This window comes from Stenella coeruleoalba, assembly GCF_951394435.1.
Source record: "Stenella coeruleoalba genome assembly, chromosome: 21".
Lineage (NCBI taxonomy): Eukaryota > Metazoa > Chordata > Mammalia > Artiodactyla > Delphinidae > Stenella > Stenella coeruleoalba.
This window is the reverse complement of record NC_137167.1, coordinates 6,419,876-6,438,271: the sequence shown is the minus strand read 5'-3', so window position 1 is coordinate 6,438,271 and position 18,396 is coordinate 6,419,876. Positions and strand designations below refer to the sequence as shown.

The window sequence follows — 18,396 nt, the reverse complement described above, 5'->3', positions numbered from 1 at the left end:
TTTTAGAGTACACATCTTGCACTTCTTTTGTTAAATTTACTTCTAAGTATTTTATTCTTTTTGATACTACTATAAATGGACTTGTTCTCATAATTTTGTTTTTGGACTTTTCATTGCAAGTGTATAGAAATACAATTGACATTTGCATATTGATCTTGTACCCTGCAACCTTGCTGAATTCACTTATTAGTTATAATAATTTTTGGTGGATTCCTCAGAACTTTCTGTACAAAAAATTGGGTCATCTGCAAATACAGATAGTTTTACTTTTCCTTTTCAATCTGGATGCATTTTTGTTCTTTCTCTTGCCTAATTGACCTGGCTAGAATTTCTAGTACAATTTTGAATAGAAGTGGTGAGAGCTGACATTCCTGTCTTTTTCTTGATCTTAGGGTAAAAACATTCAGTCTTTTACCATTAAATATGACATTAGCTCTGGATTTTTCAGAGATGTATTTTGTCAAGTTGAGGAAGTTCCTTTTTATTCCCAGTTTGTTGAGTTTTGTTTTTTTTAAATCATGAAAGGATGTTGGATTTTGTCAGTTTTTTTCCTGTGTATATTGAGATGATCATGTGGGTTTTGTCTTCCATTCTATTGCTGTGGTATATTACACTAAATGATTTTCAGATGTTCAACCAACCTTGCATTTCTGGGGTAAATCACGCCTTTTTATATGTTGGTGGACTTGGTTTGCTAGTATTTTGAGGATTTTCGCATTGATTTTCAAAAAGAAATATTGGTCTGTAGTTTTTCGGTTTGGTATTTTTGGTGATATCTTTGTTTGGTTTTGGCATCAGGGTCATATTGACCTTATAGAATGAATTGGGAAGTGTTTCCTCCTTCTATAGCTTTTTGAAGTTTGGGAACAATTGATGTTAATTCTTCTTTAAATGCTTGGTGGAATTCACCAGTCTGGTCCCGGTCTTTTTGTGTGTGTGTGGGTGGGGGGAGTTTTTAATTTACCAGTTCAATCTCTTTACTTGTCCTAGATCTATTCAGATTTTCTATTTCCTCTTTTTTTTTTTTTTGCGGTACGCGGGCCTCTCACTGCTGTGGCCCCTCCCGCTGCGGAGCACAGGCTCCGGACGCGCAGGTTCAGCGGCCATGGCTCACGGGCCCAGCCGCTCCGCGGCATGTGGGATCTTCCCGAACCGGGGCACGAACCCATGTCCCCTGCATTGGCAGGTGGACGCCCAACCACTGCGCCACCAGGGAAGCCCTCTATTTCCTCTTGAGTCAGTTTCAGTCGCTTGTGTCTTTTTAGGAATTTGTGTATTTTATCTAAGTTATCAAATTTGTTACCATACAGTTATTCATAGTGTCATTTTCTTGATTTTAAATGGAATTAATAAGCCCTGCTATGCCTTTTTCACAGGGTTGATTTGAAGATCAAGTTAGGTAATATGTATGGAAGTGCTTTGAAGATCATATGACTGCAAAGTATCTTATTTGTTCTAAATTCTTAGTTCTAGGAAAACACACCCAGGGTACCACTGTCTGCAGTTTAAGGTTTGTACTACATTTCCCCTTTGTGAGTTGCATTTCAAGGGAGAGATTGTGTCCCTTGTTACCAAAGGAATATGAGCTAAGATGGGTTGGAGGGGGAAGTGGTTTGGGGGCCTGTCTACCTGTTTCTTGAGGGGTAGCAGAACATAGGTCGTACACTTTCAGGGTCAGAGGGCATCAGTGCCGCATTAGGACATCAGCGTCAGGCTCCTGCCTAGACCCGAGAGCAGCTGTTTCCTTTCCTCTGTGAGGAAGAATGCTGAGTCTGGTCTAGTCACTGATGTCTTCACCTCTCCTGTAGCCCATACCTTAGATGCACTACATTCATTCTTCTTACCTCCTCCCAACTTGCTTTTTTTTTTTAATTAATTAATTTTTTAAATTAACTTTTGTTGGAGTATAGTTGATTTACAATGTTGTGTTAGTTTCAGGTGTACAGCAAAGTGAATCAGTTATACATATACATATATCCATTCTCTTTTAGATTCTTTTCCCATATAGGTCATTACAGAGTATTGAGTAGATTTCCCTGTGCTATACAGCAGGTCCTTGTTAGTTATCTGTTTTGTACATAGTAGTATGTATATGTCGATCCCAGTCTCCCAATATATCACCCCTTTGACCCCATTGGTAAGCATAAGTTTGTTTTCTACATCTGTGACTCTATTTCTGTTTTGTAAATAGGTTCATTTGTGCCATTTTTTTTTTAGATTCCGTGTATAAGCGATATCATATGATATTTGTCTTTCTCTGTCTGACTGACTTCACTCAGTATGACAATCTATAGGTCCCTCCTTGTCGCTGCCCAGCTTGCTTCTAAGTCAACAATAAAGGTCCTTTTAAAATACAACTGGGACTTCCCTGGTGGTGCAGTGGTTAAGACTCCGCACTCCCAATGCAGGGGGCCTGGGTTCGATCCCTGGTCGGAGAACTAAATCCTACGTGCCCCGACTTAAGATCCCACATGCCGCAGCTAAAGATCTCGCATGCTGCAACTAAGACCCGATGCAGCCAAATAACTAAATAAATATTTTTTAAAAAATACAACCTACCTGACTTTCAAAAATAAAGAATTACTTTAGTGCTTTTAGAAAGTTCTCTTGCTAAATATGGAGGCACATTCAAAGAGGAAGTAACCCATTTAGAAAGGGAAGAGAAGTCGGTGATGCAGGAAGACCAGAGGTCAAGCAGTGGTGGTTTTCTCTGTAAGAACACGTGAGGTGGCTGTCACGTGAGAAGGTGGTAGTAACTTCCTCACGATTCAACCCTTGAGTGTCTCCGTAGGGTCTTGGAATGTGGCTCTCCTCTCCTTCACTGGATTATAAGCCCCACGTGCTGATTTTGTGGCCCCTTCCGCAGCGTATGCTGCAGGTCATAGGGCCTGTGGTTGGTTGGTTAGATGATTATCTTAGACATAACTTTTTATGATTGGACTTTTGGGCTTCAAGTCCCGATGAAGCTGAGGGTTTAAACTGATTAGGGAGTGCGGACATGGAGCGTCAGGTTTGGGTCTGCACGTAGGATTTCTTAGTACTGTGGCTGGCAGTCAGCTTGGCTCACAGCAGTACATCTGTAAAACTTTGGTCATCGCTGGGCCCTCCGCGTTTGTGGCTCACTGTGAGGTCAGGCGCCCCCCACATGAGGACAGAAGGGAGCAGTGCGGGAGGTACGGTCCCATCGGTTTGTTTTGTCTTTTGGCTGCGCCACGTGGCTTAGTTCCCGAACCAGGGATCGAACCCGGGCCCTCGACAGTGAGAGCACCGGAGTCCTAACCACTGGACCGCCAGGGAACTCCCTAGTCCCACCTGTTTGGATGTCTAGCCCAGCTTGGTCATGTGGGTTCTGTACCTCACCTGTCAGCTCTCAGAAGCATGGCACGGGTGGTTTGTTCCTAGACACGGACTGTCCCCTGCTTCCATCCTGACTCAGATGCCCACCCCTCCATGGATGTAGCAATGTAGAGCGATATACTTGATTGTGTCCTACCATAGCATTGAACCTCCAGCCCAGAACCCCTCTTCCTGGGCTTGTGACCCCATTTGGGTTTTCTCAGGGTCATCCCAGGAGCGAAGAGAAATGAGGTGAATGCAGGTGGCTCTAGAATTAACTGGGGGACTGTGTAGCATGGTTGAGCCATGACCTTCCTGTGCCCCAGACCAGACTCCACGCCCCCTCCTCCCTCCTGCTCCCTCGCTCCATCTGTTCTAACCTCTCTGGGCCATGGTTCCTTCATCTGTAACATGGGCTTAAGGAACACCTTAAAGTGATATATCTGGAGCACCAAGCACAGTTACAACAGTAGTGTAATTGCGAAGAATTTTTCAGGAGGGAGGCCCTTTAAAAGCAGCCCTTAACAAAAAATAAATTCCACCCTTGTGTCTTGGGAAGAGAAGGAGAGGTGGGGCTGGGTGGGCTTGGAGCCGCCGTCCTGTGTTGAAATGGAGACAGAGGAGAAATGGGTAAGAGGGGATTAGGTTTGGGTAAGAAGAGATCTTTATGCTTAGTAAGAAGGATTCTGGGCCTCGAGATGGGAGAATTGGCTTAATATTAGTCATTTGTTTATATATCTGTAACACTGGGGGATAATGTAATGCTTGTCTAAGGTTTATTGCACGAAAATCATTGCACAATAAACAGTCTCTGGGTAAGTTATTCTGGAAGTGAGGTCAAGGCTCTGGGTCCCAGTGTTTTCTAGAAATTGGTTTCTCTAATAATATATAGCCAACATCTTTCAATGTCACTAACTACTTCAAACACAATTTTTAACATGGTACCACAATATGTTGTTTTTATTTTAATCATTGAACTGGAGTCAGACAGCTAGTAACCAGGAAGTTAAACAGTACCATGGGGAAACTTTTTCTCTGTTTTTTTTTCTGGAGGATGCGGGCCTGGGTACCCCTGCTGGACATCTTGCAGCATCTGGTTTTGTGCGAATTTGCCCCGTTTCCCTTGTGAAGGTCATCAGCCTTGGGTAACTGTGAATCTAGCTGCTTCTTCCATCACACGGAGGCAGAACCTTTATCTTGCTATTAGATAAGACTGTATTTATCTACTGTCCGTGGTCAACCTGTAGCTTATTAGGATACATGAAAACGTGACAATGTAAATAGCACTTGTTGTTGAGAGGGTTTGGGGGTTTTTTGGACACCAAATATGTGGTGTCTCTTCAAATACCAGTTCTGTGTGTGGTTGATACAACAACTGAGTGTCCTACTGTTCAATCTTAGTCTGGCAGTAACTACCCAGAGTTAGCGTCAGACTCCAGAGATTTAAGGGCTCAGTCCCTCCAGGCTGCCCTCACCTGAGGCAACAGGTGCATCCCAGGTCCCACACTTCTGTCCAGCTTGGCTACAGATTTGGGGGATCCTACGACCCCTCTCAGCTTCTCTACTACAGTGAGAACTCAGGAAAATACGTTTACTGCTTTATTGTAAAGGATGCAACTCAGGAACAGCCGAATGGAAGAGGTGCAGGGGACCGGGTACGTCTCGTCCAGGCCTGTCACCCCTGCAGCACCTCTGTGGGTCCACCAACCTGGGAGCCCCGTGAATCTCACTGTTGAAGATTTTTTATAACCCGACTGATCTCCAGCCCCTGAACGTTGCCACCCTCTAACCACGAGTTGGGTCGTTCTGGTGACCAGCCCCATCTGGACGCTATCTGGGACCCGCACCCTGAGACACCTCATTAAACGCAGGTGTGATCAAAGGGGCTTATTGTCAATAACAGGACACTCGTGTCACCCAGGAAAATTCTGGGGCTTTTAGGAGCTCTGTGCCAGGGACCTTGGACAAAGGCCATTTTTATTGTGTCACATCTTGTAGTATGAAGATACGTACACGAAAATCTTCACCCAGCAATAATTATAATGACAAAGAAATTTGAAAACCCTCAAAAATTACGTGACATGTAGCGTGACTTCAGTGCTTCTGTCATTAGTTTAACCAGTGAATGGATCTTTTAGGCTGGAAGGTGGGGGAGGGGTGCTGCTAAGTGTGAAGGAGAAACACGAAGCAGGAGAGGTGAGTGCAGGTGCCCACGCGCATGCTCCGAGCTGTCCCAGGTTTGCTGTTTGCATTCGCTTCATTTTTGAAGTTGCTGTTCTCAGGACACCAGAAGGCTTAACGACACTGAGACTTCTCTCCAGGGGGAAACGGTTAAGTGTGTACGGCTGTGGAGTTGTGTGATTCAGGTGTTTCATGGCATCCCCTAGAAACCTGCTTTGTCCAGTAAGGTAGCCTGTCGCCACCCGTGCCTGTTTAACCAAAATCGAATGAAATTGGACGTTCAGTTCCACCGTCACGCTGTCACATGGCAAGTTCTCAGTGGCCACAAAGAACTGGTGGCTGTCCTATCACACAGCTCAGATAATAGGATGCTCTCATCCTGATAGAAAGTTCCGTTGGACAGCACTGCCCTCAGTCCCACTCTGCATGTTAGAATCATCTTTTTTTTTTTTTTTTTTGCGGTATGCGGGCCTCTCACTGCTGTGGCCTCTCCTGCTGTGGAGCACAGGCTCCGGACGCGCAGGCTCAGCGGCCATGACTCACGGGCCCAGCTGCTCCGTGGCATGTGGGATCTTCCCGGACCGGGGCACGAACCCGTGTCCCCTGCATCGGCAGGCGGACTCCCAACCACTGCGCCACCAGGGAAGCCCTAGAATCATCTTTGTAAAAGTGCCTGGGCCCCTCACTGGACCAACTAAATGAGGGGGCTCTGGGCTAACACCCAAGGATCTGTTTGTTTCAGAGCTCCCTGAGTGATTTGATTCAGGGGCATTTTCAAATCACTGCACTGGATGCATCCGTTTCCACCACGGGAATATCTGCCCTTCCATCTTTCTGTCAGGCACTCGTGCATCCTCCACCACTGCACAGCCAGCATACCTCATGCTCTTTTCCTACAGCCTGTGTTGTTCCATTTCTGTCTTAAACCGTCTGCCGTTTGCTAGCCAATTTTACACTTGCTGATGCAGCCAGACTTTGCTTACGCTTTCTGCTTCGCTTCTTGGAGAAACGTTTCGTCTGGTTGCGTCGTGCACCGGCATTGTGTTAAGTTACCTCTTACCCTTCTGTGACGGGCTGTGTCCGTAGGTCATTTTCTGAAACCAAGTTTGGAAAGTGGTCAAGTGCCTCAAGGTACTGGCTTTGGTGGAATCAAAGGGGATCGGGGCTTCTGTTCCTCTGCATTGTGCTTGGGGGCGGGAGGCCAAGGGTGCCTGGGAAGAAAGGGAACTTGTCTTGAACTCTCTAAAATAGGTATCGTTGTACGTAGCTTTGGAAAATCATCGAAATAATATTCATTGTAGATGGAAAGTAGAAAATCTAGATAAGCAAATAAGAGAAGAAGAAAACAGACATAGTCCCAATTCAAGGGATGAGGTGTTAAAAAAATTCATGTACATCATTCCAGAGTTTTTTCTAGATATTGTTTTTTTATTCTTATGAAAAGTCTAGGCATACAGTAATAGAAGAGTGTAATGACTCTGCATAGGCATATCACCCAGTTATAGCAGTCAGCATTTTGGCATGTTTGCTTCTTGTTTTTGAAGTATTTATGAGACGTGTTCCCTAAATATTTAAGTGTGCATCTCTAAAACATAAGGACATTTTTCCTGTTAACCACAAGACCAACATCATAACTAATAAAATAACTAATAAAATCATAACTAATAAAATTAATGTTATCTAACCTGGGCCATGTTTAATCAGGCTTCCCCAGTTCTCCTCAGAACGTCTTTAACATTGGATCCAAGCAGAATCACGTACTGCATTTGGTAGAACAGTCTTTTTGGTCTGTTTTAGTGTATTCATCGATTCCCTCCATTCCCACGCCACTTTTTTTTCCTACCGCATTCTGTTTGACAAGAGGGCCATTTTCTGTATGCTTGTCCCATCTTTTGGATTTATCTATTCCCTCATTTCCTGCAAACCGGACATTAGGTCTAAAAACCTGATTCAGGTTATGTATTTATTCTTTTTGAAAAAAAGTTTAAAGAGAATGAAGAGGGCCCATCCTTCCACTGTATGTGTGCCCACCACCCTCCTTTCCCCTTTTCTTTGTTAGAAAATTCTAACGGCACAGAAAGCTTCTTTCCACTTTCCCCCAAGGCAGTCGTTCAGCGGTAATTTCCCCTTCCATCTGTAAGGTTTTTGTCTTTATATGTCTAAACTGAAGAAGGTCTCATACCTTGTGCACCCTTCTTCCCCTTGTTCTTTCCACCTGACGTGTCTTGGAAACCCTCCCATTTCGGCACATACAAGTCTGCGTGTTTTTTGATACCCAGATATCAGTAGTATTCCCGTGTCAGTGTCGCACATTAAATGATCTGTCAGTCCCCTCTGGTGCTCTATAATAGCCCCCAGAGTGGGTGGGAACATCCTCACCCTTGTACATATGTGTGCTTGGCCCTCTTTGTGAGCATAATTAAAATAAACGCCTAGCCGAGGAAATCATGGAATGAGCACTTCCTGAAGGATCCCCCATACGCTTTCCCACACGTGTGAGACGGCCGACTGGCCTGCTTGCCTGGCCGCTGTTAACTGAGCACCATCAGTATTTTAATTTTTACAAATCTGATGGGTTAAAAACGGTATCCGGTTTATTAACTGTGTGAAAGCGAGTCTGTTTCAAATGTGTTTTCGCCATTTTCTTTTATTCTTCTTCTTTTTTTTTTTTTGCGGTACACGGGCCTCTCACTGTTGTGGCCTCTCCCGTTGCGGAGCACAGGCTCCGGACGCGCAGGCTCAGCGGCCATGGCTCACGGGCCCAGCCGCTCCGCGGCACGTGGGATCTTCCCGGACCGGGGCACGAACCCGTGTCCCCTGCATCGGCAGGCGGACTCTCAACCACTGCGCCACCAGGGAAGCCCCATTTTCTTTTTTAAATTAATTTATTTATTTTTGGCTGTGTTGGGTGTTTGTTGCTGTGCGCGGGCTTTCTCTAGTTGCCATGAGTGGGGACTATTCACTGCAGTGGCTTCTCTTGTTGTGGAGCACGGGCTCTAGGCACGTGGGCTTCAGTAGTTGTGGCACGTGAGCTCAGTAGTTGTGGCTCACGGGCTCTAGAGCACAGGCTCAGTAGTTGTGGCGCAGGGACTTAGTTGCTCTGCAGCATGTGGGATCTTCCCAGACGAGGGCTCGAACCCGTGTCCCCTGCGTTGGCAGGTGGATTCTTAACCACTGCGCCAGCAGGGAAGCCCCTTGGCCATTTTTAGAAATTGCTTGCTTTTTATGAATGAACTGTAGAATTCATTCCTGACTTCAGTTGTTCAGTGACAGGCACCAGGGACGGTGTTGTTTTAAGTGGGAAACAGGGAGGAGGTTCATGGTCTGGTGGAGGCTCCACCACCTCTGATTCGTGAAGCCCCTGAGACGTGAGGTTCTCTGTGTACGTTTTCCTTAATTCTCCTTTGATTACATGGGTTTTGTTACACGCTCCCTCCGAGGGAAGGTCGTTCCAGCATCTGGCCGTTACCAGAGGCCAGGGGCCCCTTTAAGCAGAGCTCCATGTGGAGCAGAGCGTGGAGAAGGGTCTGCGGGCTCAGGCCAGGTGTTGGCTGCCTCTTCACCTTACGCTGTCCTCTGCCCAGCAGAGCCCAAGCCACCCTCCAGAGAAGGAAAGCATCCTCCCAGGTCTGATTTCCCACGGGGTGGTCTGTCCAAGCGTCCCTCCCTTCCACACCAGTGCCCCGCCGGGACCACGCCACCAGCTTTCACTGGACGTTTGGGGCCCCTTAGGGCCTGGCCATCCACCACCCTTCAGTCCCATCTCAGTGTCAACGGATACGGAGCCCGTGACTGAATCCTGTTTAAACAGACGATTTAAATTTGTGTTGTGGTGCGTGTTCCCTGTCAGACGTTCAGTCCACACTTAAAATTGCTTAAAACAGCACTTGCAGCATTCCCTTGGAATGTTCTCGGAGGTGGTGAGCTTCGTTTTTTGATGTTAGGATTTTTTTCCCGTAGTAGCGTAAGAGTTTTTAAACCGCGGTGTGGTGATTGAGGGGAATTGAAGCTTTAACTATCAAGTGATGAGAGGAGCCCTTTGAGGACCCTAAACGTGGTCCCAAAATACAGTCTTCCGCCCGGTGGTTTCTTTTCCTTTCTTTTTTTTTTTAAATAGCTATTTTTTAAAAATGTATTTTAAAAATGTATTTATTTATTTTTGGTTGCGTTGTGGTGGCTCCTCTTGTTGTGGAGCACGGGCTCCAGGCGTGCGGGCTTCAGTAGCTGTGGCACGCAGGCTCTTGAGTGCGGGCTCAGTAGTTGTGGCATGTGGGCCCCGTTGCTCTGTGGAACGTGGGATCTTCCCGGACCGGGGGTCGAACCCGTGTCTCCTGCATTGGCAGGCGGACTCTCAACCACTGAGCCACCAGGGAAGTCCCTGCCCGGTGGTTTCTAAGGCCAGACTTTGGAGAAGGCCATGGATTTTCTCCCCTGGAGAAGGCTCTAATGTAATTTTTCATTGAGTTTCTGGGGCTTCATGGACCCTCTGAAATTTTACCTTAGAACCCTTCTTCCTGAATTATTGCAAAGACATTCATTTTCATGTATTGGTTCAGAGATTTTTGTTTTAGCCTCAGAGTCAGGCCTTGCATCTCAGACTTGGTTGTGAGATATATTGTTCAGATTTTGAGGTTAGAAGGAGGCCGGGGTTTGTGTGTGTGTGAGAGAGAGATACAGGAGGCCTGTTCAAATATTGGCAGCTTTGTCACTTTACAGGTCCAGTGTTTATTTGTGTGGTTTTTTGTTTTTTGTTGTTTTGTTTTTTTTTGTTGTTTGGCTGCACCGCAAGGCATGCAGGATCTTAGTTCCCTGACCAGGGATCGAACCCGCACCCCCTGCAGTGGAAGCACAGAGTCTTGACCACTGGACCACCAGGGAAGTCCCACATGTCCAGTATTTTAAAACCCATAAAAGAGGCCTCTTGTAGCTGAAGGAGAGAAAGTGATGGGCAGGTCTAAAAGGAGCTTGCAGACAACGTTTCGCCAAAAAGTTAAAATCTGAGGGGGGGAAATGTCAAGCATATTTGAGAAAAATGCCAAATCTGCAGTGTTAATATACAATGTTTCCAAGTGGTTGCTGCTTTATCTCCTCTCCAATGAGGTTATCCATGTGGAAACAGCCAGCTGAGCAGGTTCTCAGTATATGTGAGCTGAATACATTTCTGAGTTTCAGAAATATTTTGTGTTCATGGCATTTCCCTTCTGCTAAGGTTTTTTATACACTTGTATTTTAACCCAGTATATTTTCAACATACCAGAGTACAAAGCAGAAGGTCAAGCTGTTACCTCAGTCTTCAGAATTTTGGTGTTCTGTGCCTTTTCTTTTACAAATATTATAAAGAAGGAGGGAAAAATCTCTTTTTACAGGAGAATAGTCTAAAAAAAGCATATAAGGTATCTGTGTTAGAGCACCCATGCGTGCGTCACACAGCGTTTTAGATCTAGCAGAGGCTGCTCGTTGAAAGGCAGAGTTTCATTAACAGCAACAGACGTGGCAGAAGTGGAAATGTTGGTCTGTTTTTGGATTTCCTCTGTGTTTGCTTTGAATTCATCTGCTGATCACCTCTCTGTCTGTGTTCACCAAGCCGCCTGGCAGTGCTGTGCTTGTCAGAATCATCCAAACTCAATAGACTCAATCCAGGGAGCGAGCCTGTCAGCGCGCCGGAGGAAGGTTCTGATGGAATGCAGGATTTGTGTCAAAGTGGAAGGATGGCTTAGAGGGAGGTTAGTTACGTAACAGCGCTCTCAGACGGGGACCGAGGTTAGAGCTCTTAACCAGAGCTTGCAGACGTTCTGGGTGTTTTACTTCTTCCTGCAAGTTACCTGTAGTGCCATGCTTGCCTTTAGCGTCTGTTGTAGGGCAGCCCTGGGTATGTGGGGTCGCCTGGTATTGGCACACTTGCTGACGGAGGGTGTAAATGCAAATAAAATCTTACTCTGAGGTACCTTTTCCAGTTAGGTGAGGAGTTTGGTTTTTTCCTTGTTTTACATTTTCACAAACTCCCCAGACTGGTTTATTTTTATTTTTTTTGTTTTTTGTTTTTTTGGGCCACGCCACGCGGCTTGCGGGATCTTAGTTCCCTGACCAGGGATCGAACCCAGGCCACAGCAGTGAAAGCGCCAAGCCCTAACCACTGGACCGCCAGGGAATTCCCCCAAACTGGTTTAAGTCAATGAGAAGCCCTCCCCACACTCCTACCCGTCAGTGCTTTCTCCTGGTGACTGAAGATGCTAGACCAGGGTAGGGCCTGCAGGGAGTGGGCGTAGGACTGGGCAGGTTTACTGACCTGGTACCTGGCCAGAGCTGGCCAAGAAATGCCTGGGCAGGGGTCTTCTGCTCAGGCTGGGGGGCCGAATTCAGGTGAAGGGTGCTCGTTTTCCTTCCCCCTCCCACTTGCTGGGTGGCATGCTTTAGGGTACAGCAGAGCTGCAGGTGTCCCCAGGTTGCCGGGCGGCCTCCTTTTCCATCCCTTGCTCCTCTGCAGCCAGTAGAGATGGGGAAGGAGGAGGGTCTAGAGGAATGGGTGGAGGTGGAGGAAGGTGGGAAGGCCCTGCCCTTTTCTAATGGAGGCGATGAGGGCAGAAATTGAAAGCTAGGGAGAGAGTAAGCGAAGGGCGACTCCATAGGTCTCCCCTCGGTCTCTGGGAGGTGTGGGATTGTTGGTGAAGGAATCAGGAAAGGGAGACAAAAGTCCCAAGAGGGAAAGGGCCGCTGGGCTGGACACACTGTCCTCGCCTTACCCTTTCCCCTTAACTTATCACAAGCCTCTGGGGGAAGAACACAGAGGACTCGGGTATCAGTGCCCAGGGCTCCCACGTGGGAGACTGGCAGTAAATGTTTAGAAGTCAATGGCAAGGAGGGGTTGGGAGAGCAATTATGTAACAAAAGACAGTTTTTCTTTGATTGTCATCAGCTTCCGATGTCCTGCGGTAGAACCTGTGTGTGCCCACTGCCCAGGTTAAATCATTGCCCCCATTTGCCCAGGTTTGTCCCCACTATGAACTTCTTTTTCTTTTGTTTTGCTGCTTTTCTTTTCTTTTTTTTTTTGCGGTACGCGGGGCCTCTCACTGTTGTGGCCTCTCCCGTTGCGGAGCACAGGCTCCGGACGCGCAGGCTCAGCGGCCATGGCTCACGGGCCCAGCCGCTCCGCGGCACGTGGGATCTTCCCAGACCGGGGCACGAACCCGTGTCCCCTGCATCGGCAGGCGGACTCTCAACCACTGCGCCACCAGGGAAGCCCAATAATACTCTTTTAATTTACAAAGATGGTTAAACTTCAACCTTCATTTTAAATTAATCCTTTTTAGGTAACTTCTTTTTAGAAAGAAAGATAATCAACCTCTCTTTAAAATTTTAGAATAAAATATGCTAAGGCTCAAAGATGCAATGTAGGAGGGAGATACCTTACAGTTAAGTAGTATCCAGTGTGACTTCGAAGGTAGTCAGTCTCACGTACATCGTGGCTTCAGTTAGGTCAAGTACTAGTTGCAGCCCAGATCTGTCTGCGCTACTTACTTCCTACTCAGCATCTCTGCTTCAGAGTTCCAGACAGCTCTCGGTGTCCAGGGCCAACCTCCCCGCCCCAGCCCGACAGCCCTGAGCTCTTCGGCTGGTACCCCTGAATCTCGTTGAACAGTAAAACCATCCTCTCATTCCATGAGCTGAAAACGTACGAGTCATCTTTGATGCCTCCTTCTCCTTCAGTCCTACATCCAGCCTATCACCAAGCCTTATCAAATTTCACCTCATTTTCTCAGTTACTGTGCACTTCTCTTCCTGTCCATTAGCACCACCCTAGTCGAAGCCCCAGAATAACATGCTAGCGGTTCTGTTTGTTCCATTTTGACCTCCTTCCACATTTCAACTGGAGAGAGCTGTTGAGAATGTAAATCTGATTTCGATCCAGCCCTGCTTCAGCGCTCTCTGTGGCTCATAAGCGGTAACTGTCTGTACTTTGGTATAATCAAGATTAGATTGTATTCAACCAGCTGATGCTAGGGTGTGAGCAGGTGTGCCCAGACCCAGCCTGGCTTCTAACTGAGCCTGTTGCATGTAGATTTTTGCAGCCCTGGGGTTTTGATGCTGTGCTTTCACTGTTGCTTGTCTACCTTCCCGCCCGCCATCAGCACAGAGAAACAGTCAGTAACACCTGCATCACAGCTCAAATATATGGAGAGAGAATAGAGAGTCTGTACACACACAAGTGAATCTGTCAGTAGACTTTAAAACGTTTTCGTTAAAATTCTGTGTGAAATGCAGTTGTTTTAAATTTTTTTATTTTGAAAGGTTTCAAGAGTATATGATAGAGAAAATAGTACAATGGAAACTCCTATATACCCATCCCTGGATTCAACAGTTATCAAGATTTTGCCACATTTGCTTTCTCTTTTTAAAAAAATATCCTTTTGAAGTAGGTTAAATCCCAGGTATCATGTGTTGAGAGCTTTTTAAAAAATTACAGTATTAGGGCTTCCCTGGTGGTGCAGTGGTTGGGAGTCCGCCTGCCGGTGCAGGGGACACGGGTTTGTGCCCTGGTCCGGGAGGATCCCACATGCCGCGGAGCGGCTGGGCCCGTGAGCCATGGCTGCTGAGCCTGCGCGTCCGGAGCCTGTGCTCCGCAACGGGAGAGGCCACAACAGTGAGAGGCCTGCATGCCAAAAAAAAAAAAAAAATTACAGTATTAGTAATAGTTAAATATATCTTTAAGAGCAAGACATATTGGACATTGGTTAGAATATCTGAAGCATCTGTGCAGAACAGTTTGTAAACCGCTGCTCAATTCCAGCCAATAAAGGAATCGTGTAAAAAGATGTGTGAGTGCTTTAAAAAAACTCTCCCAGTGATGCTTAGTTCTTTGATCCTGGATTAGGATTACGGTCAGGAAGTAGGATTAGATGGTCATCTCTGAGTTTCCCTTAAATCATGAGATACTATGAAAATAACCACCTTACTCAGTTTTTGCTGCTACTCTATTATCGTTTCAGATATATGTCAGGAAAGCACTATCTTAGTTTGTGCTTTAAAGAAATACCTTCATTTACACCTTCCTGATTGCAGAGTTTCTCCTTATAAAACCCCAATTAAAAAGAATCTTTCATTTTCACAAATGATTTGAGAAGATTCCGGGCCAGCTTAGAGACGAAACTTCTAAAGAAGAAGTAACTTTATTGTTTTATGATTTGTGTTTTAGTAAAATAAGGGCTGTTTGTTCATAAAGCCACTTTGCTACCTCTGCTTTTTCTAATTAGTTTTTTTATTTGGCTCTTTCCGTTTTTAAGTGTACAGAGAAGTTATTCTGAGAAGGCCGTGATGACTTTTTCATTTAATTTTAAACCAGTTCAGTTATTTAAACTCTATTCTGGGGAAGAGGGAGTACTTCACATCCAGAGATTAAAACCCGCTTACTGCATAAAATCCGGACCCTGAAACTCTCAGGCAGTGCCTGAGAACCGTGTCCATGCCAGGTGAGATCCCTGTTACCTGAGTTGTCTGCATCCAAAGTTTCTTCCAGACCAGTTGTTTTAACCTGCGGAATTTTAACATCATATTAATAGCTTTGCAGAGGGCCCACGATCTATTTAGCCATTTCCTGAATAGCTCTGTTTGGTATAATTGTTATTTGTGTGACTTGGATAGCACACACACAGCGTTTGGGCTGGGAAGACTCGCTTTAGAGTGTAGTACCAGCCGTCCGCCGTCAGGCCACGCCGCCGTCGTTGCGGAACCTTAGGGATGCTTCGTACAAGCAAAGAGGGCAGAGCTTGCCGTTTGTGCGGCTTCAGCTGGTGGAGAATAGTCACCGATGCTGAAAAGGTAATTTGTTAACAGACGGCTTTTGTGTTTTGTTTTAGACTCACAAGAAGTGGACGAACAGCTGGTAGCAGAAGTGGTTGAAAAATGGTCGCCCGAGGCTGGTTCTAGACCCTCAGAAAACGAGGCAGCTCAGCACACTACTGAGTCTTACTCAGTCAAGGGTTTCAGAGAAGAACCTGAACACGATGTGAGCAAAATCTCTGTCGTGAGGCCATTTTCCGTAGAAACCAAGAATTCCACGGCGCCCCGGGGGCCGCCTGGCCCAGCAGCGGCTCATGGCTGCGTGGCCGCGGCCCTAGGCCAGGCCGGGCCCTGCCCCCGCGCGCCGGGCGCCGCCCAGGACCAGGCAATGACCGAGGGCGCCATGGGGTCCACGCTGGAGGCCTCGGCGGAAGCCGACCCGGAGGCGGGAAGCCCGTGTCCGGAGCCCGGGGCCAGCAGAAGCAGGCTGCGGAAGCCCAGGCCCGTCCCCCCGAGGAAGAAGGCGGCAGGCGGCGGGGTCTCCGAAGCCCACCCCGCCCCGGAGGGCGCGCGTCTTCCCCGGGTGGACCGCCAGTCCGGTTCCGACGGAGAGGCTGGGAACGCCGCCACCCCTGCCCTGCTAGGAGGTGACAGGAGCCAGAAGTGTCCCCCCGACGTGAGGGAGACACCGTGTGCCCCCGGCGGAGACACCCGCGACTCAGGGGCTGAGCTGCCGGAGGCCGTGAGGGGCTCCCCTCTGAAACTGGAGTTTGACTTCACGGAAGACGTGGAGACTGTGGAGTCCAGGAAAGCCCTCCCGAGGAAACCCGGCCGGAAACCGGGCAGCAGGGTGACACCCAAGGTTCAGAAAGACGGCACCGGGGAGCCAGCAGGCGCCCCAGGGGCAGGGGCGTCCTCAGAGCCGGGTCCCCGCCCCTGTCCCGGGGAGAGCCCCGACTTCGGGCCCTTTGGGGGCCACTCCCCGCTGCAGCGCTCGCCCCTGCTCTCGGCTCAGGGCTCCTACCGCTTTGACCCAGATCACTTTGACGAATCCATGGATCCCTTTAAACCCGCTATGACTTTAACGAGCAGTGACTTTGGTTCTCCCGCCGGTAGTCATATTAGTGAAATCTTAGAATCACCCAAGAAGGCAAAGTCGCGTTTGATAACGTGAGTGAGACGGGCGTGGGCCTTGTGTTCTGGGTCCTCTTTGTGGGTTTGGCGGCCACTGCTTTTGGTTTGGGTGAAGGTGCCCCGGGGCAGACGCAAAGCTCGTAACCTCGGACTGCAGTCTTCACTGTTTTGCCTAACTCTGGTGTGGAATCAGAGATACCTGAGGTTTCCTTTTTAGATGTCTGCTTTGCTTCTGAATCCTCAGTTTATTCAGCTGAGTTCTTTTTCCCCCCACCTTGGGTACTTTTTTCCTATTAAAAAAAAAAAAAAGAATGTCATGGGCTAGGCAGGTAGAGATTTGATGGTTTTCAGAAATCCTATCTGAGCTGTCAGGAATCGTTTTATATACAGAATTCAGGTGTCAGTGCTAGCCACCTTCTTCAGCTTCTCTGTGGATGAAACAAGAATTCCAGGGCTGCAGGTAAACTGTGTAGTATCAGTAACACGTGGGAAGGGGTCTTACAGAAGTCTTTTCACTTGAACAGAAAGCTGTGATTTTTGTTGGAAACAAACCTACCACTAAAAGTTAGAATTCTTATGTCTCCTGGTAAAGCTTCTGGCTCTTTCAGAAAGGAGGTGAGTTTCCAAAAAGAATCAAGACTATTTTAAACAATTGCGTAAATCTGACTAAATTAGGCTGTTAGTCTTCGTCGTGTGAGATCCCTCTCCCCACCAACCCCCCTCCTCCTGGGAAATCTGGAGCCACTTTTGCAAGGTCCTCGGAGTTCTCTCGGAGTGGTCACCCCCAGGCCATAATTCCACGTCACATTTCAGGTTAAACTTGTCACAGGGTGATCTTATCACAAAACTTGAGTCAATGACAATCTATTGGTATCTTCATGACCCTGTGACATTTTACTAAGAATTAGATATAAAGAAGGGCCAGTGGGGAATTCCCTGGCGGTCCAGTGGTTAGGACTTGGCGCTTTCACACTTTCACTGCCGTGGCCCAGGTTTGATCCCTGGTCAGGGAACTGAGATCCCACAAGACGTGTGGTGTGGCCAAATTAAATAAATAAAGTATTTTTTTTAAAAAAAGGGCCAGTGACATGGTGGTTGAAATATGAAAAGGGAGGGTGAGAAGAAGTACCATGTTTCTCATTGTCACCACAGTTGTATTGGCGAAATGCTTTTCAGCGTTAATGTGATGTAAAGAAAAATACTAGATGGTGTGGTGATTGACACCAGAGAAAAAGGGTTAAAGAGCAGAAAGTATGAGGACCAAGAAGCTTGAGCACTGCAGGAATGGATTCTTCAGCATCCCCAGAATATTCCCCAGGACGTCTAAAGGGAATAAAATGTCATCAATAGTTCTTGATCTGTTCTTTGATTATAGACACACAGTTAAATGGTTGCTGAAAAATATTATTGATCAGGTGACCTCAAGGTGCTTTTCTGTGGTTCAGGTTAGTTACCTGTGTCTAGACGATGCCCGGGGGACACGACGGCCAGGTCTTTGCCTGGGTTCTTCCTAACCTGGGGTCCCCTAATTGTGGGCAGCCCTGCCTATCAGGGTTGATAAGGGGTCATTGGGAGCCTCCCTTTCAGTTGCTATTGAAGGTGTGTAGCCAGTGCATTCATGTTACATGAGACTAAAGTGACTAAAGTGGGACCAAAGGGAGGGAAGTTTATCCTACATCTTGTTTTCAGTAGTAAGAAGCACCCTCTCCCAGTCCTACCACCCTTACCTGCTAGCATTTTCCTCCTGTTCTGTTTTTTTGGTTTTTTTTTTGGTTTTTTTTTCCGGTACGCGGGCCTCTCACTGTTGTGGCCTCGCCCGTTGCGGAGCACAGGCTCCAGACGCGCAGACTCAGCGGCCATGGCCCACGGGCCCAACCGCTCCGCGGCATGTGGGATCTTCCCAGACCCGGGGCACGAACCCGTGTCCCCTGCATCGGCAGGCGGACTCTCAACCACTGCACCACCAGGGAA

General features: G+C 47.3%; 1 protein-coding gene across 10 annotated transcripts in view; it reads left to right on the top strand.

Moving 5' to 3' along the window:
• Window positions 1–18,396, top strand: part of TACC1 (transforming acidic coiled-coil containing protein 1) — a 113,204-nt gene that overhangs the window by 67,896 nt on the left and 26,912 nt on the right. For 8 of the 10 annotated variants that reach the window (XM_079908890.1, XM_079908888.1, XM_079908885.1 and 5 more), the window contains one exon: window positions 15,369–16,461. The exons of the other annotated variants lie outside the window; for them this stretch is intronic. In XM_079908890.1, coding sequence (XP_079765016.1) covers window positions 15,680–16,461 — 782 coding nt within the window. In that variant the 5' untranslated portion in view covers window positions 15,369–15,679. The remainder of the gene's footprint in view (window positions 1–15,368; window positions 16,462–18,396) is intronic. 10 annotated transcript variants of the gene reach the window in all.